Source organism: Pleurodeles waltl, chromosome 4_2 (genome assembly GCF_031143425.1).
Source record: "Pleurodeles waltl isolate 20211129_DDA chromosome 4_2, aPleWal1.hap1.20221129, whole genome shotgun sequence".
In the NCBI taxonomy this organism is placed as follows: domain Eukaryota; kingdom Metazoa; phylum Chordata; class Amphibia; order Caudata; family Salamandridae; genus Pleurodeles; species Pleurodeles waltl.
The window spans coordinates 418,523,752-418,547,073 of record NC_090443.1 but is presented as its reverse complement, the minus strand read 5'-3'; the positions used below and the strand labels follow the sequence as shown (position 1 = coordinate 418,547,073).

Genomic DNA, 23,322 nt, shown 5'->3' with positions numbered 1-23,322 from the left:
ACAAATCTTGGGAGGAAATAACAACAGACACTTGGGTCTTAGCAATTATCCAACATGGTTATTGCATAGAATTTCTCCAACTCCCTGCAAACGTCCCACCGAAAACACACAATATGTCAAAACAGCATTTAGACCTTCTAGGACTAGAAGTTCAGGCATTACTGCAAAAAGACGCAATAGAATTAGTACCAGGTCCACAAAAGAACACAGGAGTTTACTCACTGTACTTTCTAATACCCAAAAAAGACAAAACTCTAAGACCAATATTAGATCTCAGAACACTAAACACCTACATCAAATCAGACCACTTTCACATGGTGACATTACAAGACGTAATCCCACTGCTGAAACAGCAAGACTACATGACAACATTAGATCTAAAGGATGCGTATTTCCATATACCGATACATCCCTCGCACAGGAAATACCTAAGGTTCGTATTCAAAGGAATACACTACCAATTCAAAGTGTTGCCATTCGGAATAACAACAGCGCCAAGAGTCTTTACAAAGTGTCTAGCAGTAGTAGCTGCACACATCAGAAGGCAGCAAATACACGTGTTCCCGTACCTAGACGATTGGCTAATCAAGACCAACTCGCTAACAAAGTGTTCACACCACACAGATTATGTTATACAAACCCTTTACAAGCTGGGTTTCTCCATCAACTATGCAAAGTCACACCTTGTGCCGTGTCAAACACAGCAATACTTAGGAGCGACAATCAACACAACAAAAGGGATAGCCACTCCAAGTCCACAAAGGGTTCAACATTTTCACAAGGTGATACAAGCCATGTATCCAAATCAAAAGATACATGCAAAAATGGTATTAAAACTCCTAGGCATGATGTCCTCATGCATAGCCATTGTCCCAAACGCAAGATTGCACATGCGGCCCTTACAACAGTGCCTAGCATCACAATGGTCACATGCACAGGGTCAACTTCTAGATCTGGTGTTGATAGACCGCCAAACATACATCTCGCTTCTATGGTGGAACAGTACAAATTTAAACAAAGGGCGGCCTTTCCAAGACCCAGTGCCACAATACGTGATAACAACAGATGCTTCCATGACAGGGTGGGGAGCACACCTCAATCAACACAGCATCCAAGGACAATGGGACGTACATCAAAGAAAGTTACATATAAATCACCTAGAACTGTTAGCAGTATTTCTAGCATTGAAAGCATTCCAACCCATGATATCCCACAAATACATTCTTGTCAAAACAGACAACATGACGACAATGTATTATTTAAACAAACAGGGGGGGACACACTCGACACAGTTGTGTCTCCTAACACAAAAAATATGGCATTGGGCAATTCACAACCACATTCGACTAGTAGCACAATTTATTCCAGGGATCCAGAACCAGCTAGCAGACAATCTCTCTCGGGATCACCAACAGGTCCACGAATGGGAAATTCACCCCCAAATCCTGAACAATTACTTCCAAATTTGGGGAACACCTCAAATAGATCTATTTGCAACAAAAGAAAACGCAAAATGCCAAAACTTCGCATCCAGGTACCCACACCGGCAATCCCAAGGCAATGCTCTATGGATGAATTGGTCAGGGATATTTGCGTACGCTTTTCCCCCTCTCCCTCTCCTTCCATATCTGGTAAACAGATTGAGTCAAAACAAACTCAAACTCATACTGATAGCACCAACATGGGCAAGACAACCTTGGTATACCACACTACTAGAACTGTCAGTAGTACCTCATGTCAAACTACCCAACAGGCCAGATCTGTTAACACAACACAAACAACAGATCAGGCATCCAAACCCTGCATCGCTGAATCTAGCAATTTGGCTCCTGAAATCCTAGAATTTGGACACTTGAACCTCACACAAGAATGTATGGAAGTCATAAAGCAAGCCAGAAGACCATCCACTAGACACTGCTATTCAAGCAAATGGAAAAGATTTGTTTGCTACTGCCATCATAATCAAATTCAACCGTTACACGCATCTCCAAAAGATGTGGTGGGTTACTTACTACACTTACAAAAATCGAACCTGGCCTTCTCTTCCATTAAGATACACCTAGCAGCAATATCTGCATACCTGCAGATTACCCATTCAACTTCACTATTTAGGATACCTGTCATTAAAGCGTTTATGGAAGGCCTCAAAAGAATTATACCACCAAGGACACCACCCGTTCCTTCATGGAACCTCAACATCGTCTTAACAAGACTCATGGGTCCACCCTTTGAACCTATGCACTCTTGCGAAATACAATTCCTAACATGGAAAGTTGCATTTCTCATCGCCATCACATCTCTAAGAAGAGTAAGTGAAATTCAGGCGTTTACAATACAAGAACCTTTTATCCAACTACACAAAGATAAAGTAGTCCTAAGGACCAATCCAACAGGCCAGATCTGTTAACACAACACAAACAACAGATCAGGCATCCAAACCCTGCATCGCTGAATCTAGCAATTTGGCTCCTGAAATCCTAGAATTTGGACACTTGAACCTCACACAAGAATGTATGGAGGTCATAAAACAAGCTAGAAGGCCATCCACTAGACACTGCTATGCAAGTAAATGGAAAAGATTTGTTTGTTACTGCCATAATAATCAAGTCCAACCATTGCATGCATCTCCAAAAGATGTAGTAGCATATTTACTACATCTACAAAAAGCAAATCTAGCTTTTAATTCCATAAAAATACATCTCGCAGCAATATCTGCTTACCTGCAGATTACTCATTCAACTTCCCTATTTAGAATACCGGTCATTAAAGCGTTTATGGAGGGCCTAAAGAGAATAATACCACCAAGGACACCACCTGTTCCTTCATGGAACCTCAACATTGTCTTGACAAGGCTCATGGGTCCACCTTTCGAATCCATGCATTCTTGTGAAATGCAATACTTAACGTGGAAAGTTGCATTTCTCATTGCCATTACATCTCTAAGAAGAGTGAGTGAAATTCAGGCATTTACTATACAAGAACCATTTATTCAAATACACAAAAATAAGGTAGTTCTAAGAACCAACCCAAAATTCTTACCAAAGGTCATCTCACCATTCCACTTAAATCAAACAGTAGAATTGCCAGTGCTCTTTCCACAGCCAGACTCAATAGCTGAAAGAGCACTACATACATTAGACATCAAAAGAGCACTAATGTACTACATTGACAGAACAAAACTAATTAGGAAAACAAAACAACTATTTATTGCATTTCTAAAACCTCATACAGGAAATCCAATATCAAAACAAGGTATAGCTAGATGGATAGTTAGTTGCATCCAAACCTGCTATCTTAAAGCAAAGAGACAGCTGCCTATTACACCAAAGGCACACTCAACCAGAAAGAAAGGTGCTACCATGGCCTTTCTAGGAAATATTCCAATGAACGAAATATGTAAGGCAGCAACATGGTCTACGCCTCACACATTTACTAAGCATTACTGTGTAGACGTGTTATCTGCACAACAAGCCGCAGTAGGTCGAGCTGTACTAAGAACTTTATTTCAAACTACTTCCACTCCTACAGGCTGAACCACCGCTTTTTGGGGAGATAACTGCTTACTAGTCTATGCACAGCATGTGTATCTGCAGCTACACATGCCATCGAACGGAAAATGTCACTTACCCAGTGTACATCTGTTCGTGATATTAGTCGCTGCAGATTCACATGCGCCCACCCGCCTCCCCGGGAGCCTGTAGCCGTTTGGAAGTAATCTTCAACATTTGTACATTTGTAAATATATTACTTTAACATTCATTTTGTACATACTTAGTCATTCCATTGCATGGGCACTATTACTAACATACACAACTCCAACCTCACCCTCTGCGGGGAAAACAATCTAACATGGAGTCGACGCCCATGCGCAATGGAACCAAAGTAGGAGGAGTCCCTCGGTCTCGTGACTCGAAAAGACTTCTTCGAAGAAAAACAACTTGTAACACTCCGACCCAACACCAGACGGCGGACTATGCACAGCATGTGAATCTGCAGCGACTAATGCCACGAACAGATGTACACTGGGTAAGTGACATTTTCCTTTTGTAATTTTAACTATCCATTTCATGTTGGCGAATATAGAACTTTCAGGTACTTGCGTTCCCAACTGTATAAAGAGTATGCTTGTTCTTACACCTAAACAAATACCACCTGCCAATTTAGAGATGACCTTCCTTGTTACTTTAAAACTAGCCGTTCCCTGCCATCGCCTCTACGGGGTGTGATTTTACTTTGTCCTACTGACTGCAGAAAATGTTGCCCTCTTTGCCTCATTAGTACGTTTGTTAGTGAGCTCAGTCAAATCGTTGTGAGATTTCAGTGCTACAATTATGCAGTGCCTGCTCTCAACATGTTTGTTTTTAATGGCGATAGGGAAATATATACCTGACTGAGGGTGAGAGTACCTTTCCGTCACAATCAGGTGCTTGTGTGCTACACTGTGAAAGGATCTGTGCATCTTTTCTGAATTTTCCTAGTTAGATTGTTAATAGCACAAAATCCACTCAAGCTAATAATTAGACTGTTTAGTAGACTCCTAATTGTAGTGTTGACTTCACCTTTTGCATTCAGGAATTTTAATGGCACTTTTCACTTTGTGGCACCCTCATTTGGTTAGAAAATGAAACTGTGACTTATGATGCAAAGTATCACTGCTAGCAGGGCGGTAATGGCAGTGCTTCTTGTGCTATCAGTGGAACTACTTACTAGGCTGGTGTTGGTGTTGTTCAGTAGGCATTGCATTGTTCTCTAGGCTGTTAAAGACACTCTTTGCTAGGTGTTAATCACTTTGCTCACTACCTTGCTAGTGGCCGTGCTCGCCAGTTTGTTGATGTATCGTTCACTGCAGTATTTATGGCACGATACTCTGCAAGGCTATTATTGGCACCACTCACTAACCTGTTAATGGCACTGCACTTGTTGCTTGCAGGACGAAAGGTGAGCTGGAGCTCGAGTCTCTGGTGGATGGAAACCTGGCTACCGAGGCCAACCTTGTGGTGCTGGATACGCTTGAGATCATTGTTCAGGTAGAAGCACCAGATCAGTCTTAAATCTTCAAATAACATGAACGCACTTGCAAGCAGTATAATATTTAATTTTGAATTTCTATTTGTCCTCTCCCTTTTCATCTCTTCCCATCCTTCTCCCTCCTGGTCTCCTCCTTATTCCTCCTTGTCTTGTCCTCATTCCTCTCTCTTTGTGACCCTGCCTTCCTGGTTTCTGTTTTCAGACGGTGTTGCTGTCAGAGGCCAAGGAGAGTATTCTGGGTGGGGTCTTGCGGGTGCTACTGCATAGCATGGCCTGCAATCAGAGCGCACTCTTCCTGCAGCACTGTTTCGCCACGCAACGCTCTTTGGTGTGCAAGGTAAGTATTTAAGTGACACTCAGCTAAGCAGAATGATCTCTTCCAGTTTTGCGGGAATGCCTATTGATCTTTAAATTGGGCCATCCTACATTGTTCTTTGGGGTGTACAAGTTGTCTGGTGGTCTTCAACAATTTCTCGTGCTCTAATGTGCTTGCTCTGTTGTGTAGTGATGAACGCAAAGCTACAGTTGTGTGTGTGTCTGTGTGTGCATTTGTGGGTATTGGTAAGTCCATAGAACAGTAGTTATTCTTTAATTATTTTCAATGCCTGTACTGTAGCATAATGAATATATATATTGGTTTTGACTGAATTCATTTAGCACTCAGTTTATTAAATGGAAGTTTTAGTTGTAGTTTATTAACAAAATATTGTTTTTAAATATGATAGTTGTATTTTTATGTGAAACATGCAGTTTATCTTGACTTAATAGGTCTGATTCACAAACTGCACTTTGAGTATATTTTGTAGCACTAAAAAGTATACTACAAATTGCAATTCCAAAACTACTTGTGGTGTTTAATGCCTCCTCACTGCGGTGTCTTCCCATATGTAAGAATACATATTAGTAGTAAATGTGGAAGGGACCGGAGTGAGTGGGTAGGAAAGGGGGCAGACTTAATACAAAGGGGAATGCAATTAGGGGGGAGTTAGAAGAGATTATGGAGGGGTTTAGAACATCACCCACTCACACAAGAGCAAGCCAATTGCTCTACTCAGGGGGTGGAGTAATGTATCTTACACTTTTTGATTTCCAGTGAATCCATTTGACTAAATAAAATGCGTTGAGTTTTAAATGAACCATTTTAGTTTTGATAAAGACTGTTTGTTTTAATAGAGAATATTAGTTTTTTTCTATGTTGAATTGATCAGATTTAGTTTTCAATTTGAGTAGAATACATTTAGTGTTTATTGAGAAATAGTAGTTTTTGTTTATATTAAGTAAATCATGAAATAAGATTGTCTTGATTTGACAATGTATTACATTAATAAATTGATCTAATTTTTTGTGATTGAATACATTTGAGTTTTGTTTATATTGAATGTATATCATTTTTCATTGAAAACATTTAGTTTTAGTGAAAAAGATTACCTTTTGATAGAAACTATTTCGTTTTAATAGAATAGATATTTCTAGTGGATACTTCAACCAGCAGATTGCTCACCTTTTGAATATCTCAGGCAGGAGTTTGGATCCAGAAACTCTTCAATAGTTCTCACACGCTGGCGGCGGGTGCCTGCTGCACTTTGGTGCAGTATGCAACACCTTGTGACAACACTGAAGCCATAGAGCGCCCTTATGGGTGTGATGTCGGTATTTTCCTTTTTTTTTCTGCACCATCTGTGCCTCCTGGAGCTCCCATAATCTCCTCAGGAGTATCAATGTTGTTGACAATTTCTTAACAAAATTATGTTTTGGGGCAATTTTCATCTTGTTATGTCACAACTTAAGCTGCCTGAACTTAAACCTTGTTGGGATTTTGACAGCCAGATGTCCATCACAGACCCCCCTTGACATCTGCCTCTGGTGCTTGGAATTGTGACTATGACGTTGGAGTCTGTGTGTTGTGCCAGAAGATGTATCCCAGAGCACTTAAAGACAAAGAGGCCAAAATATGTATGATCCGAGCACAAGAAGAAATAACTGGATGACGTAAATCACGACCATGGTCAAAATCTCTAGTCTTTGCATACAGTGCCAAAGTGGAGCCAGTGCCCCATACAGGAATGGGAGAGCTATTGAAGAGTTTCCGGATCCAGGCTGGCACCTGGTATATTCAAATGATGAGGAATCTGCAGGTAGATATAGGGCCCGATTCCCAAAGAGCCTCTGCACTTGTGGGAGAGGCTGCGTAGTTGTGGTGGGATCTCAGCACTCATGGCAGGATCTCTCCACTCATGGCGAGATCTCCTCAATGAGAAACAGCACTGCAGAGATACCACAAGTGCGGAGATCCTGCCACAACTGTGGAGCCTCCACCATGAATGTGGAGGCTATTTGTTAATCAGGACCTTAGTATGCACCAGAAAGAGCATTACCGAAGATATAGAACTTTTTTGTTTGTCTCTTAATTTAATATATTCATGTGTGTGGGGATTAATTTATTTTTAACCAAGCATTGCATTTTAAGTTTAATTGTTAAGTTGTATTAATTTTGATAGAGCAGATCTTGGTTTGACTATTTTCAGTTTCATTTGCCCTTGATAGTAGCGAGTGAATATTTGATTTGTTCAGCAGATCTTAGACTTGAATATTTTACTTTTTGGTACATGTTATCTATTTTCAGTTTGGTAGATTTGTGATTATTGTTGCCACAGTTTTAAACAATTGATGTGCTTACTGTTATGGATTCATTTTGTTTGACTTAAATGCATAAATTAATTCCAAATTATCTGATGGAGATGTCTAGTTGCAGGCTCCTTACCCTAGAATTTTTCCCAGGTGTCAGACTGAATCCAGAGATCATTCTTCGAGCAGTACCCTTGTGCGCCCTCAGGTGGTGTTGGTCCACTCTGTGTGCATCAATGGTGTTGTGTTCACTGTGATGACATCGTGGTCATATATATGCGCCACCCACATCAGTTCTTTTCTTTCTGCGCCAGCCTACGTGCAGATCTGGAAAGAGCCACCCTCAGTTGTTTTTTGATTGACTTCAACTGTTTTGTCGAGTTCTTTGACATTTTTTGGTGCATCAAGGATGTCACATAAGACCGTTTTCAAGCCGTGAGTCTCCTGTCACTGCATGAATTCGGTGACGAATCTGCACCTTGTGTATTTGTGGTGCCTGGCACGCGACCATGATCCGAAGTCATGCTCAGAGTGTCCGGCCATGAACCAGAAAGCTTTAAGGGAGCAGTCCCTAAAGCTCGTGGCAGCCCGGCGCTCGACTCCCTGTCGCTTTCAGGATTGATTAAGAGGAAGGTCACAAGACTGCTCGCGGACCCATCATCATTCTTCTTCGTCCCACTTAAAGTCTTTGGGAAATTCGGGTCACAAGGAGAAGCAGAAGTCGAAGAAGAACAAATGTTCGTTGAATTCACCCCGTCGCTCGGGCGATGCAATGCAGGAAAAGCATCAGTGCTCTCGACCGCCATCTTCGTAGCCTGTTTCTGGGTCGACTCTGATCCTCCCTGAGTTTCGGGGAGCTGGAGCCACCCCTGCACAAATCAATGAATTCTATAAGGCCATGCGCCTCATTTTTGGGCAGATCGATCCCCCTGCGATGCCTTTGGGCATATAGGGGTTGCAGGGGCCCCGTTGAGTTACGTGCCAGCAGCTTTGGGCCTGACTGGCCTCTTGGGATGTTGATCATGCCAACTCGACCTTACCTGGCACCAGCAAAGACATTGACATTTCCAACGTCAATCGGGCCCACGATCGATATCGAACCCATACTTATAACCGACTCCGAGGCGGACCGGTGTCACTCGACCCTGGTCCCATCTTTGATGGGGCCCTCATTCCCCAGGTTGAATCCTGACCCTTATTCTTATGGGTACGGATACTGGTAAAGTGTGGACGGGTCACAGGACCTTTTAGAATTCCAGTTGGAAGACCCTGAAATGGACTGGGCCCATGGGAATTGGGCAAAACTAGTGGTCTGGATACCTTTCCTGACACTGGCATGCTTTCTCCTCGTACTGTGGCTACGGAGGAAGGAGCATCATATTCTATGGTGGTGAGAAGGGTGTCTGAGATCCTCGGCCTTGAGCTGCCTTCTGTGGCAGTTTGGACTAATCATCTGACTGAGGTGCTTCAGCCTGAAGTTTCCATCTCAGAACCCGTTTTGCCTTTTTATGAAGCCCTCACTGATGTCCTTCTGGGTACCTGGTCCAGACCCAGCACAGGGGTTCCTGTGAACAGGACAATCGCCCGCCGCCATCGGCCTGCGCCGAACGACCCTAAATTCCTAGCCCAAAACTCTACACCTGAGAGTCTTGTCATCCAGGCTTCTTCATCAGGCACATTCCCATCTGCACCCAGGATAGGGAATCAAAGAGACTGGATCAACTTGAGAAGAAAATGCACTCTTCCTCCAGTCTGGCATTGTGGTCTGTGAACACTGCATGCCTTTTGGGCTGCTATTCCCATATCCTAGGGGATACGGTCGCGCAGGTGCTGTCGCAGGTCCCGGAGGAGGCCTGGGCCTTTCTCCCAAGCCATTGCTGACAGGAGGGATGCAGCCAAGTTCACTATAGGTTGTGGGCTGGACATGACCGACTCACTGGGAAGATCGGTTGCGTTGTCTGTGGCCTTATGTCACCATGCTTGGTTGAGAACATCTGGCTTTTCGGGGGATGTCTAAGAATCACTCATGGACATGCCCTTGAATGGCACCCGTCCCTTCAAAGACAAAGCAGACTCTGCGCTCGAGTGCTTTAAGGAGTCCCCTTGCCTTACAGCCGCACCTCACTCACCCCCACCCCTGTCTGCTTTTCACCTCTTTCATGGCTACGGAAGGGGCACCCAACCACGTCCATTTCCATCCAGCCACTAAGCTGCTCAAGCTGCACTGCCTCTGTGTGGCCGTTGACACAGGATCTCATATGCTCGTGGATCAGGGAGACAGCAGTCCATCCAGTCCACCAACTTGCTGCAGCCTCCAACCCTTCCTAGTCCAACACTCTATCCTGCACAAGTTGCAGGATCTGCTGTCACCTGTCCCATTGGGAATCGCTCACAATGGACAGGTAGGTTTTACAAATGGTCCGAAGTGGCTACTCCCCCTCCCTTTACCAATTACCCTTCCGAGAAAGCAGCACAGGTCTGGCCGGCAAGATGGCTGGCGCGATCGGAGGAGAGACCGGCCCGGACAGTGAGTGAAGGAACCAGCGCTGAGGGGCTCGGCGTGTGAGCCCCCCTGAATGCTGGGTGAGGCAGCGCACTGAGACTGGGCCACTGGGTCGGAGTTTCTAGCAGTGCACTTCCCCGAGCAAGGTCGTCTGAAGCGCAGCGCCTGGCCTGCGGAGGAGGAGGAGGCGGCAGTGAGTGTGGCCTACTGCGGTGCAGAGGGGCTGCGGCCTGCAGGGCCTGACCCGGTGATGGAGATTGAGGCAGGGGCTGCAGGGGTTCGGACTCTGTGCTCCCCCATGGCCCCTCCTCTGATGCGAGTGCAGCAGTGGAGGAGACTGTGCTGTGGCCCCCCGCCGCCCGGGGGGAGAAGGGCAACAATCGGGGCAGTAGTCGCGACCCCAAATAAAAATTAAAACAAGAAAACAAGCAACAGAGCAGCTGAGGCTTGGCCTGTGGGTTGGCCTGCGCGATTGGCAGAGAGACTGGGCCCGGAAAGGGAGAGGAGGTACCACTGTGAAGCTGAGGGGCTTGGCCACGCTTGGAATGCTGCGGAGGAGGTAGCGGTGGCGGGAGAGGCCTAGCACAGCACGAAGGAACTGCAGTTTGTGGGGCCCGACCTGGGGACTGGACTCTGCCCCCCCCATCTGTTTTTTACCATTTGGTGGCAGGGGTTAACGCCGGCTGGGGGGAGTGAGGCGGTGGGGCCACCTACAGCGGGGATGTTGGTGCTCCTTGATGAGAGCCGCCGTTGGACAGTGAGTGCAGGGGTGCAGATTGGAACTGCTGGATAGCTGCTGCGGGTGGACCTTGGTTGTCCCCACTACCCCCCTCCCTTGCTGCACCTCTTGGTGCTCAGAGGAGTTCGGTCATGACCAGGAGCAAGCCGTGACGGTAGTGCCGGCTTGGTCAGTGACACTACTGGGCTTAGTAGTGCTTGATCCTGGATGGCACGCACAAATCCTGGGATTCTTACCTGTTGACTGCTTACTCATAGTGCAGGTCCGGGACGCGCTACACCACGGCAGGCACTATGGACAAGGAAAAGTGGACAAAGGGTGTGAAGCAAACTAAGATGGACCAATTCACAGTACAGCCGGCAGGAGAAGGCTCACAGCGCACTATTGGTGGACTGCCAGGAGAAATGAGTGAGCCCGCTGGGGCCCAGATTCTGGCAGCCATAGAGGCATCTGGGCAAGCTTTACAGACACAGATTGCAGCAGTTGCAATAAACGTTAACTTGTTGAGGACAGATCTGCACGCTGTGGCAAGAGGTCTGTGGCCACGGAGAAACAGGTGAGCACCATACGAACAGAGCTAGGCAACTTAAAGGATATTGTGGCTACCCTAGAGGCCAAGACAATAAAGTTGAAGATTAAAGTGGAGGATGCGGAGGGACGGTCCAAAAGATGCAACCTGAGGGTAGTAGGCTTCCCGGAGGGTGTGGAAGGGGCTGCCCCAGAAGCGTTTTTGTAGGACTGGATTCGGACGGCGTTACCTGAGGCCCCCCGTCAGCTGTGTTTGTAGTAGAGCGGGCGCCTAGGGCCTAAGCTTCTCAACCACCCCGAGGACAATTATTGCTAAGATACTCAACAATAAAGTTAGGGACACTATCTTGCAGGAAGTGCGTAAACAAGGTGACCCCATCTTCGAGAATCATACCATACGATTATTTTCTGACTATACAGGATGTTCAACGACATCAGTGGCATTAAGCACAAACTGAAGTCACTGGGCTACACATACATGCTGTTATTTCCTGCTAAGCTGAAAGTTTTTTCCAAATGCCGGAGGCAGCATGGGACTCGCTGGAACTTGGAGGGAGAGGGGGGGCCTCAATTACCCTTTCTGCCGGAGGGGGCCGGGGGGATGTCAAGAGGGCCGGTGACTCTATGGCCACCTCACAAAGGAAAAGTAGACAACTATGCCGCGGCAGCGCTGAGCCCAGCTTGATTGTGTGCCTGATGGTAGCTTGAGTTTGGAGCAGCGACGGCATGAGTGAGAGGAGGCCAGGATGCTGGTGGAGACAGCTATCTCTGCGGTGTCCTCATGGAAGGGGTCTCTGCAGGGAGAAGAGGGCTCAGCCTTAGACCTGGACGAGGGCTGCACCTGAAGGAGATGCACACATGGGGAGTCAGTTGGGACAGACGGAGTGCGCCTTGAAGCACCTGAGAGACTGTTGTGCATAACAGACAATGTGTGAAGGTTAAAAACAGGAAACGAGATTAAGAAGGAAAAAAGTGACCATGCTGATCTGTTGATGTGGTGTTAGGCTGGTCCACCCTGCCCATTTCCCCCTCCCGCCACTCCCAAAATATGTGGAGAAAAATTGCAGTATTCGCCCCCACTCCTATTTCCTTCCTGGCTCTGAGCGGGGCAGCAATAACAAGAGGGGGATAGCACTACAAGGAGGAATACCCCTTGATCATCTTTGTTTGCTTTTCTTTTGCTTCTTCCTCTGTCCCTTTTTGGCATATTGGCTGTCATCTGTGGGGTGTGTGAGTGCGAATCGAGTATTTGTGGGGGTAGACTTGATGCACGCTATCCTAGGACACCTTGAGCTTCCTTGCAGTACGGTGGGAGTTTCTCTTGCGTTCCTTGCTGCAGAGCTGTATGCAGCTGGGGAATGCAGAATACACAGCCAAACTGGGTCCAAACTTGGATGGCATGGCAAGCAAAAAAACTGATGGATTAAACCCAGCTCTGTGACTGGGGGTGAATGTTTGATTTGCTCTACATTCTGTCCATCATCCGTTGTTTTTGCATTTGTCGCCCCAAGTGGGAAGGGTATGCCCAGACGTGGGTCCCGTGCTTGCTATGCCACCAGATCCAAGCTAGCCTGGCTGATCAAGGGTGATACCCTGAAACCGGTCTCAGGATACTTGTTTCTGGTCCAGGGAAGACCTGGCCTGGCAGTTCGGGCTGGACTGTTCCCATGGGGAACAGGGTCAAGACTGATTTGCATATGTCTGGGTCCAAACTGGAATGGCATGGCAAGCAAAAAAACTGATGCATTAAACCCAGATCTGTGACTGGGGGTGAATGTTTGATTTGCTCTACATTCCTTCCATCATCTGTTGTGTTTGCATTTGTCGCCCCAAGTGGGAAGGGTATGCCCAGACGTGGGTCCTGTGCTTGCTCTGCCACCAGATTCAAGCTAGCCTGGTTGATGAAGGGTGATACCCTGAAACCGGTCTCAGGATGCTTGTTTCCGGTCCAGGGATGACCTGGCCTGGCAGTTCGGGCTGGACTGTTCCCATGGGGAACAGGGTCAAGACTGATTTGCAAATGGCTGGGTCCAAACTGGAATGGCAGGGCAAGCAAAAAAACTGATGGATTAAACCCAGATCTGTGACTGGGGGGTGAATGTTTGATTTGCTCTACATTCCGTCCATCATCTGTTGTTTTTGTACTTATAGAGCGAGGTACAAGGCAGGGTTGCCCGCTGTCCCTGCTCCTGTTCGCATTAATGATGGAGCTCCTGGCAGTAAAACTTCAGGAGAGGTTCCAAGCTTGGGGTATAAAGGTGGGGACATGGATGCATACTATTGTGTTGTATGCAGATGATGCTTTGGTGTATGTAATGGATCCGGTGTGCTCAGTCCTTCTCCTTTTAAGCTTTTGAACGATTTTGGTGCAGGTTCGGGTCCTTGTGTTAACAGGCGCAAGGTGGGGCTCTACCCAATGGGATCCCTTGTTGATTTGAAGGTGACAGAGCTCCCGCAGGTGGATCTGACATGGGAGACAGAGGCATTTCAATACCTAGGCATACGGGTGAGTCACTCCCCTTGGCTACAGTACAGTTTGAACATGGGCAGAGTGATGGATGGACTACTCTCTTCTGTCCAATTTTGGACCACACTCCCTCAGTTATGGGTCGGGTCGCCCTTAGTAAAATGGTACTCCTCCCTCGATGCCTATATGTAATGCAGAACTCTTTCTGTGGCCTCCCACTTACATTGTTCCGCCAGATAGACAGGTCATTGGTGTTCCTGATCTGCTCAGGTAAGAGGAGTAGGGTCCACCTCGAGGTACTTGAGCTCGACCTGGTGGATGGTGGATTGGGCATGCCGGACCTTCATTTATATTATAAGGCCGGTCTGTTACAATATGCGGCTCTCTGGTGCGACGATGGGCTTAACTGGGAGAAAACCCTGCTGGACGGAACAGTACTAATATCGTAGCTCCCGACACTCCTTATGGGTGATGCAGGGCTCCCTGTGGGTGCTCAGTTTGTGGTCTTGCAGGTGGCTCGGATATGGGAGCAGGAGGTCATACAGGTGATCCGGCGAGCGCCTTATGCGTGCCTGCTACCATTATGGTGGTTGCGCCCCTTAGTGTGTATCGCAGAGGCAATGGACTTCATTGTTTGGCGAGCAGGTGGCTGCGATAATGCAGAGGATTTGTATCAGAATGGCACATTAGTTACATGGGAGGAAGCTGAGACACACTTCGGAGTTGAGCAGGGACAGTTTTTGTAGTATGCTAGTATATCGAGCACAGCTACAGTGATAGGGATCTCCTTCCCGGAGGAACCCTCAGAGTCTCATTTATTGCAGGTATTGTTAGATCCTGGCTCAGCTCAGGGGCTTCTCTCATGGGTATATGCTGCCTTAAAAAGGGATAGATGTGTAGATATCTTCGGGGTGCGTGCACTGTGGGATGCTGATCTAAAGCTACTATTGGAGGACGGGGACTGGGCCAGGGCACGTGCATTAGTGCAGGAAGGATCTAGTAATGCCAGAACTAAACTGGTGCAGTTTTACTATTTGCATAGGGCGTATCTGATGCCACAGCGACTGCATAGAATATTTCCGGCATGAACTGACAACTGCAGCCTCTGCGGTGCTTCTTCTGCCACGTTCGCCTGTGTAACTTGGCTATGTGGTCCCTGCTGTCGTTTTGGTGTGAGATGATGAAAGTGCTGAGAGGTGTCACCATAGTTAAAATAGACGTGACGATGTGACACTGTTTGTTGGGATTGCTCCCTCCCCCCAAAAAAAGGCAAAAAATGACCTATGGGTTTGCACAGCTGGGGTTGATACTAGTGAAGCACCGCATTGCTATTCATTGGGCTAGCCCAACTACTCGATCTTGTGGAAAATGGATGGCTGATCTGTGGAATTGGCTACAGATGAGTATAGACTCCAAAGGTTAGGACTGAAGAGAATGCTGAGCGAGATCTGGAATGGGGCATACAGACAGGTCCCTGTGCCAGAGGTAGCTCGTAGTTGTTATTCCTGCTCCTTCCTGGTGCCCAAAAAGGACCAGGGTCTTCGCCATATCTTAGACCTCTGGGCCCTCAATCTCTTCCTCAGATAGAAGTTCAAAATACTCCTTCTAGTTCAGTTCCTATCTGCCTTGGATCCTGGAGTCTGGATGGTACCACTGGACTTGTAAGACGCCTACTTCCACATTCCTGTACTGCCTGCCCACAGTTGTTACTTGCGGTTCGTGGTAGGTTACGAGCACATTCAGTTTACCATGCTCCCTGTAAGAAGCTGCCTCTGTATATACTATATCAAAGTGAGATATATTGTGCACAGTGTCCAGGGGTTCCCTAGAGGCTTGACAGAGGCAAAAAATAGATACTAATGCTCCATTTGTTGTAGTGTGGTCGAGCAGTTAGGCTTATCAGAGGGTAGTGTTAAGCATTTGTTGTACATACACCAGCAATAGAAGAAACACACACTCGGAGACTTAACTCCAGACCAGTAGGATTTTATATAGAAAAATATGTTTTTATTTAATTTATTTCTAGAACCACAAGGTTCAGTTTGCAGGTAAGTACATAAAATAAAAGGTACTTTGCATAAATATGATCAGGTCTTTGAATAGAAACGACAATGTATACAGTTTTTCTTAAAATGGGAAAAATATATTTTAAAAGTGGACACTCTTTTTCAACAGTTCCTGGGGAAAGAAAAGACAGTACAGTTTTGCAGGTAAGTATACAACTTACAATTCGCCTCTCCGGGGTGTAGGTAGTCTGTCGTTGGGGGTTCAAGTTAACCCCAAACACCCACCACCAGCAACACGGGGCTGGTCGGGTGCAGAGGTCAAAGAGGCACCAAATTAACGTGGGCTCCTATGGAGACAAGGGTCACTCAGAACTTGGTCTATTGGCAGGTAAGTACCTGAGGTTTCGGAGGGCAGACGGGGGGATTCAAGAGAGCACTGGAGGGGCCCCAAGTAGGCACCAAACACGCACCCTCAGCGGCACTAGGGCAGCTAGTTGCAGGGTGCAAACGGGGCATCGAGTTTTCAATGCAACTGTATGAGGGAACCCCAGAGGTCACTCTGAGGCTGCAGGCAAGGTCCAGGGGGGCTTCTGGGGCACCACCGGCTGGGCAGGGAGGAGGGTCGACTAGTGGTCGAAGCTGCACCGGGATCGGTTCCTCCAAAGCCTGGGGGCTGCGGATGCCATGGTCCCTCTGCAGGCTTCGTGGTGGAGGCGTCAACCCAGGGTGGGCTCTTGCTCAGAATCTCCTGGGGTCCCTTTCTTGCTGGGTGGACCCACCTGGACATGGGCCGTGGGCTTCGAGTGCACAGGGGTCAGGACTCACACATCTGGAGTTAGGTCGTCCTTAGTTGTAGGTTTCTTCAGACAGAGCCACAGTCCTGGGAGTTCTTGGTCCTTTTGGATGCAAAGCAGTCCTCTGGAGTTGGCAGAGGTCGCTGGGCCCGTTGGACGCATCGCTGGTCTTTTTGCAGGTTCTCTGAAGCAGGAGACAGGCCGGTAGGGCTGGGGCCAAAGCAGTTGTCGTCTTCCTTCTTCTCAGCTGGGGGTTTCAGCTTAGCAGTTCTTCTTCTTGTAGGTCACTAGGAATCTGGTGAGCTGGGTTAAAAAAAGGCCCTTAAATCCTAGATTTAGGGGCATGTTAGGGTCAAGGGACAGTAGCCAATGGCTACTGTCCCTGAGGGAGGCTACACCCTCCTTGTGTCTACTCCCTTTGGGAAGGGCGGCACATTCCTATCCCCATTGGTCCCTGTCCTCCAAACCAAGATGGAGGATTCTGCAGTGAGGGGTTCACCTCAGCTGTGGACAATTTAGAGGGGATCCTGGCTGGGATGAGCACTCCTCCCTGTTTTCTCTAATTTTCCTGCCAGACTTGCAGCCAAAAGTGGGGCTTTGTCCGGGAACGGGCATCTCCACTAACTGGAGTGCCCTGGGACACTGTAACCCGAGGCTTGAGCCTTTGAGGCTCACCCCCAGGTGTTACAGTTCCTGCAGGGGGAGGTGTCCCCCAATCCTCTTACCTTTTCTCCTGCAAGATTGGGCCATTATTCTAGGCTCCAACACTTCTTTTTCACCCTGTGCTCTGCTCTCTGGTTTTCACACGCGCCAATTCAGGGATTCCCAGCATGGCTTTTGAGCCCTACCTCAGCCCATGCTCAGGACTCCTGATCATTCCCTAACAAACATTCCACAGGGATTGCAGAAGAGACCACTGCCTGTTTCAGGCCAGTAACCCCTCCCCATTCTAAAGTCACCATAGTCATGGGATAGACTTTAGTCACATTGTCAGCATTGGTAACTGGATAAGTTTGTCTAGCCAAATACTGTCCGAGGGAAACCAGTTTCTGTGTCACCATGGTGACACTGTCACCTGTATCCCTCGGGGCTTCTACCTTTGTCTCATTTATCAAAAGCTGCTGCCTGTATTTTTGCATGTTAGGCGGCCAGGCAGCTAGTGTGGCTATAGCCACCCGACCCTCAGAGACTAGTGTAGCTTCAGTGTGAACCCTGATTTGCTCTGGGCACGCTGTTGATCCCACCTGGAGACTGGCTATTCCAGTACTAACTGGAGTAGAGCTAGTGGGATCTTTCTTGGGACAAGCCATGTCTCCAGTTTGGTGTCAATGCTGTCTACAGTTGTGACACCAGGCCTTCTCGGGATCAAAGTTTTTACCCTTGTACACATTTGTTGACTGGAAAGTGGCTCGGGCCCACCCTACTGAGCAGGTTTTTGGGGCCCTTGAGAAGACTCTTTGTTTTTGTCCTTAGGAGGCTTTGTGACCTATTTCTTTGGTCACCTCCTGTGGAAGCCTTGCACACCCTAGTCTTGACCTAATGGTCTGCCTCCTTTCCCAATTCTTGGGGAGAAATTGGACCTATGTCTACCAGATGTTGATGCAACTTATCATTGAAGCAGTTACTTAACAGGTGTACCTTCATAAACATATTATAAAGTCCATCATAGTTATGCACTCCACTGCCAGTTATCCAGCCATCTAGTGTTTTCACTAAGTAGTCTACAAAATCAACCCAGGTCTGGCTAGAGGTTTTGTGAGCCCCCTGAACCTAATTCTATACTCGTCAGTGGTGAATCCAAAGCCCTCAACGGCCTTCATGAGGTCATAGGATTCTGCATCTATACCAGAGAGTGTGAGGAGTCTATCCCTACACTTACCAGTGAACAGTTCCCAAAGGAGAGCCCACCAGTGAGATCTGTTTACCTTTCTGGTTGCAGAAGCCCTCTCAAAAGCTATGAACCACTTGATGATATCATCACCCTCTTCATATTTTGAGGCAGTCCCTTTGGAGATGTTTAGGATATCAGTATTCTCTCTGACCCTATTTATGTTGCTGACACCATTAATGTGTTCTAAGCCCAATTCTGCTCCATCCCTTTCTATAGCTAGGAGTTGTTGCTCCAAAGCCAACATTTTGCCAAACCTTGCTAAAAGGATGTCCTCTTCATTGAGCTGCCCTCAATGTTCCCAGAGGAGCTGGACTCCCCTGTGGAAGATCCAGATCCAGTGAGTTATCCTTGAAGACAGGGATCTGGGGACCCTGATTTCCCTAGTTAGGTGAGGAGGAGGGAGTTCATCCTCTTCATCTCTAACATCTTCCCTGTCTGAGTGGAGTTCAGCTGGGTGGTCCCTGGTGTACTCTGCCAAGAGCTCCTGCAGCTTGACCTTGGTATGGTTGGAACCAGTTCTAATCTTTTTCTGCTAACAGAGGGACCTTAGCTCTGCCATCACTAGATGAAGTAAGGGGTGAGGTTGAGTTCCTCCACCATGTCCTCTGTGCAGCTCACTATGTTACTAAAAGTTGGGATTACGTTTTGGAAACTAAAGACTATCTCTAGTAACTAAATCCTAACGTAATAATAGCTTTTGAACTTACAAAGTGATGCTAAGGAGATAAAACCAAGGCCTTTTCAGGAGTTTTAAAAATGTAGAAAAAATAGTCAAATTCAGAAATCAGTTTTCTAAAGACAATTTTGGAATTTAGTCGAGGCGTGGACAGTCAGGTCTGCAGAGACGGCTACTTTGGCCTTTCGGTCCTGCAGGACTTTTCAGTCTGATCTTGGTTCTCAGCCCACCTCTGAGGATGGTGTTGCTTGGGTATCTATCCTAAGGTAAGAAGTCTCTATCAGATGAACAAGTTACTTTCTTTAGGTAACTAATTATCTGTTAGAGACATATTCTAGTTGCATATTCCTTAATGACCCATCCATCCTCCCCGCTTTTGAACTGATTTCTAGGGACAGGACTCCCTTTTCAGGGCCCTACTTTTGGCGCACCAATATCAGTGCTCTTCGTGGCTCAGCGCTTCTGGTGTGGAAAGTCGTGAAGAGAAACCGATGTCAGCGCACCGAGGTGGCGCCTATATATGACTGCGACGTCATCACAGCCATCACAATGCCAACGACGTACGAGGAATGGACCGACGACACGCAGGTATACTGCTCGAAGAAAAATCTCCAGATTCAGTCTGATGCCTGGTGCAAATTCTAAAGTAAGGAATCTGCAACTAGAATACTTCTCTACCAGATCATTTGTTACTGAAGTTAAGTAACTTGTTCAACATTGACAGATATGATTTAAAGTGCTCATATGATTTAGTTTCACTTTGATGGTTAAGTTATGATATGGATCAGTGTATATGGTATCTTTGAATTAATTTATTGGCTGTTCTTGTGTAGTCAGTCGACTTTGATTTATTCATGAGTGTTGAAAGTCCTCTTTAACTCCAGAGACATTTTTGCCTGTATTGATATGCATTCTGCTCTCCCTGGCATGCAGTTTCCTGAGATGCTGTTCGAGGAGGACACCGAGCTCTGTGCGGACCTGTGCCTCCGACTTCTCCGCCACTGCAGCAGTAGTGTGGGCACTGTGCGCACCCATGCTAGTGCCTCCCTCTACCTTCTAATGCGCCAGAACTTTGAAATTGGGAATGTAAGTGTTTGGAAAAACAAAGGGGTATCACCAATCATTATTGCTGAAGTCTCCTGCAAATAGCAAAGGCCACCATTTCGTCCTTTAAAAAGTATTGAATTAGAAGCCTTTTACCTAAACCATAGAATTCACTGCTTTTATTATAATGGTAAAGGAAAGGATGGAAAGTTGTCATGACACAGTAAAATACATAGATGATACATTGCAAGTGTCATTGGCTTCACTACTATTAAGGAGTGCTGGGGTCATTAATATAAATATGAAGAACAAAGGTTGTGTGGTTCACTTAAACACTGTCTTGGCATTCTAGAATCATAAACGTTGCCCTTTATTGACTTTTTTTGTGCAGTACATGGGTGTCTTCTTTGCATTTGTCCAGGTTCTATTTCATGAACATCTTAAATACACTGTGAGCGTGTGATCCTGATCTGGAAAACATAAATAAAGCATGTGTCCTGTAATCTCTATATTCAATCGCAAACACTGCATAGGGAAGCCTTAACATATTTTTTGTAAATCACATTGAATATTCAAAAGCATGCACTACGTTATTGTTTTTTCTAAACAAGGAATGCATGTTGAATTTTAAGAAGCAGTCCAGAACCCTTCCCTTTCTAATGCCTCTTTCGGATTCCCTTCCTGGCAACTCTAAATTAACTAGACCAACACTGTCATTTTCACTGTGTGCACAAGTAGCAGACTGCTGATGGGATTTGAAGTCCCAGAGGTGTTATAAATGCTGTTTACTCAAGTTTTTATGTTTTTTTTCAAACTTGATCTAGAATCCCAGATTTGAACTCAGCCTTTTACCTTTATGTCCAGGACATAGGCTATAACATGTCTACTTTTATTCACTGTGCAGAAAAGAGAGATCGAAGCATCGTAAAGAAAGAGAAAAAAAAAACTCATCCCAGAGTCATACTTTTTTAACTGATTTTCTTCATTTCTGAAGTCCATTTCTTCTCTTGCCTAAATGTTTTCGAATATTTTGCAGACTTGGGGTCTGTTATATTTCAGTAACCACGTGTTCACTGTATTAAAATTTGTTAAAATCGCCTTATGGTTGATGTTAGCATAAAAATATGTCCTTGAGAATCCGGTTTTGACACTTTAGTATGAACCGTATTGTTTAAAAGAGAACCTAAAAATGGTGGTTGAGTCCCAGCCATGCACAGCCATACTTCATTGATTGGTAAGTGGCATCCGATTGGCAGTCGCATGACATAAATAATCCTTTCTATGGGAACCAATACGAGGGCAGCAGCCAGTGAAGTCATTAGCCAGTCATGCTTTCTTATTCCACTGTTAAAAGCTTGTCCCATATAAGACTAGTCTTTTCTGAAGGGCTGGTTTGGGGGTACTGCTGTGTCATTGCTATTTGTTAGCCAAACATGTTTATTTCAATTTGCCTATTAATAGTGTGCAATGTTTTATTTTCAACCGTTCAGAATTTTGCACGCGTGAAAATGCAGGTCACCATGTCACTGTCTTCCCTGGTGGGGACCTCTCAGACCTTTAATGAGGAATACCTGCGCCGTTCGCTGAAAACCATTCTGACTTATGCTGAAGCAGACTTGGATCTCCGGGAGACCACATTCCCCGAGCAGGTAGGAAAGCAATAACCTTGCCATCCTATTTGGAGGCACCTGTATGAGACAAGGCCTCTGTGGAATCTTGCCGTGCCAGGAAACCCTGGATCTAGTCCTTACTTCCCACTTTACCGAAATGTATGAGCCTCTATAAGGGAACAGGGAGAAGTTCACAGAATTCATACTCATTTGCTCTTTGTGTTTCAGGTGCAGGACCTGGTCTTCAACCTGCACATGATCCTGACAGATACAGTAAAAATGAAAGAACACCAGGGAGATCCTGAAATGCTGATCGATTTAATGTACAGGTACAAGGAAACTTCCACCCTACTAATGCATTTGTCTAAAGCTAGGTCTCTGATTTTTAGTTTTTTTTCCTCTTTGCCTTCCTTCCGGCCCACCTCTCCCATCCATCATTTCTTTGCCATAAAGGTAAACTCTATTCCTGTTCCAGCTCAGAGAGTATCTACAGAATACATTATAAGTTGCGGTCACAGAACCAAAATCACCCTCCTGGGAGCATGAGTCTGGATCATTCTTTGTGAAGTAAAAAACAGTTTATGAAGCAGTCTCTCCTTATTCAACACACTCCCTCATTTTCAAGTATGATTTGAGCTTCTTCCCCAGAGGTGAGTGGCTAATGTTAGGAGAAACTGAAAAAAATCATCATTGTTTTTCCACTTCCATTGGGGAACCTTTAGGATGAAGTGACATTGTTCCGAAAGTCAATGGCCTGCATCATTTGCTTGTTTTAATTGAAGACCTTATGCTCCACATGACTTTGAGATGAGGTTGAAGAAGCCAAACTCGCTGCATACCACCATACTGAATGTGACCCTTGAAAGTTAACTTTTTGAAATGAGAGAAGAGGTGAGAAAATAGAAGTCTGCTACAGCCTTTCAGATCCTGGCCTCCACCTGTAAGGTTGGGCTGCAGCAAAAGTAGCACATCGGCACATCTGCAAACCTTTTGTGCCGCACTGTAGGGTTTGGAAGCAGTTTGAAAAGTTTGGCTGACTGAAGGTGGTGTGCACATGGTCAGGAGTGCCTGTGAGAGAGAACATCAATAGCTTCTGGACAGCAGATGTCAAGTACAAGTGTCACTGCAGAAAAACAACTACAGCAAGAGAGTATGTTCCGCTTATAAAAAAGCATAACAAACAAAGGACCTGATTTAGAGTCGTAATATGGTTGACTGGATATCTGTCATGTTTGTGACATAGTAACCTGTCCGCCAAACTCCAAATCAGGCCCTAAGTGACACCAAGCACTGGCAATGAATATGTTTCCGTGCCAGCTTTGCTCCACTTGAGCAAATGCTATTAATGATCAGGATACACGGATCTCCATATTGGAGTTCTACCCAGGCAAGAAAATACACAAGTTTTGTT

General features: G+C 46.1%; 1 protein-coding gene across 6 annotated transcripts in view; it reads left to right on the top strand.

Annotated features, from left to right (window-relative positions):
- LOC138292835 (dedicator of cytokinesis protein 7-like) overlaps positions 1-23,322 on the top strand; it is a 512,184-nt gene that overhangs the window by 357,074 nt on the left and 131,788 nt on the right. For all 6 annotated transcript variants that reach the window (XM_069231649.1, XM_069231647.1, XM_069231646.1 and 3 more), the window contains 5 exons: positions 4,931-5,027; positions 5,231-5,365; positions 20,191-20,343; positions 21,792-21,950; positions 22,140-22,240. In XM_069231649.1, coding sequence (XP_069087750.1) covers positions 4,931-5,027; positions 5,231-5,365; positions 20,191-20,343; positions 21,792-21,950; positions 22,140-22,240 — 645 coding nt within the window. The remainder of the gene's footprint in view (positions 1-4,930; positions 5,028-5,230; positions 5,366-20,190; positions 20,344-21,791; positions 21,951-22,139; positions 22,241-23,322) is intronic.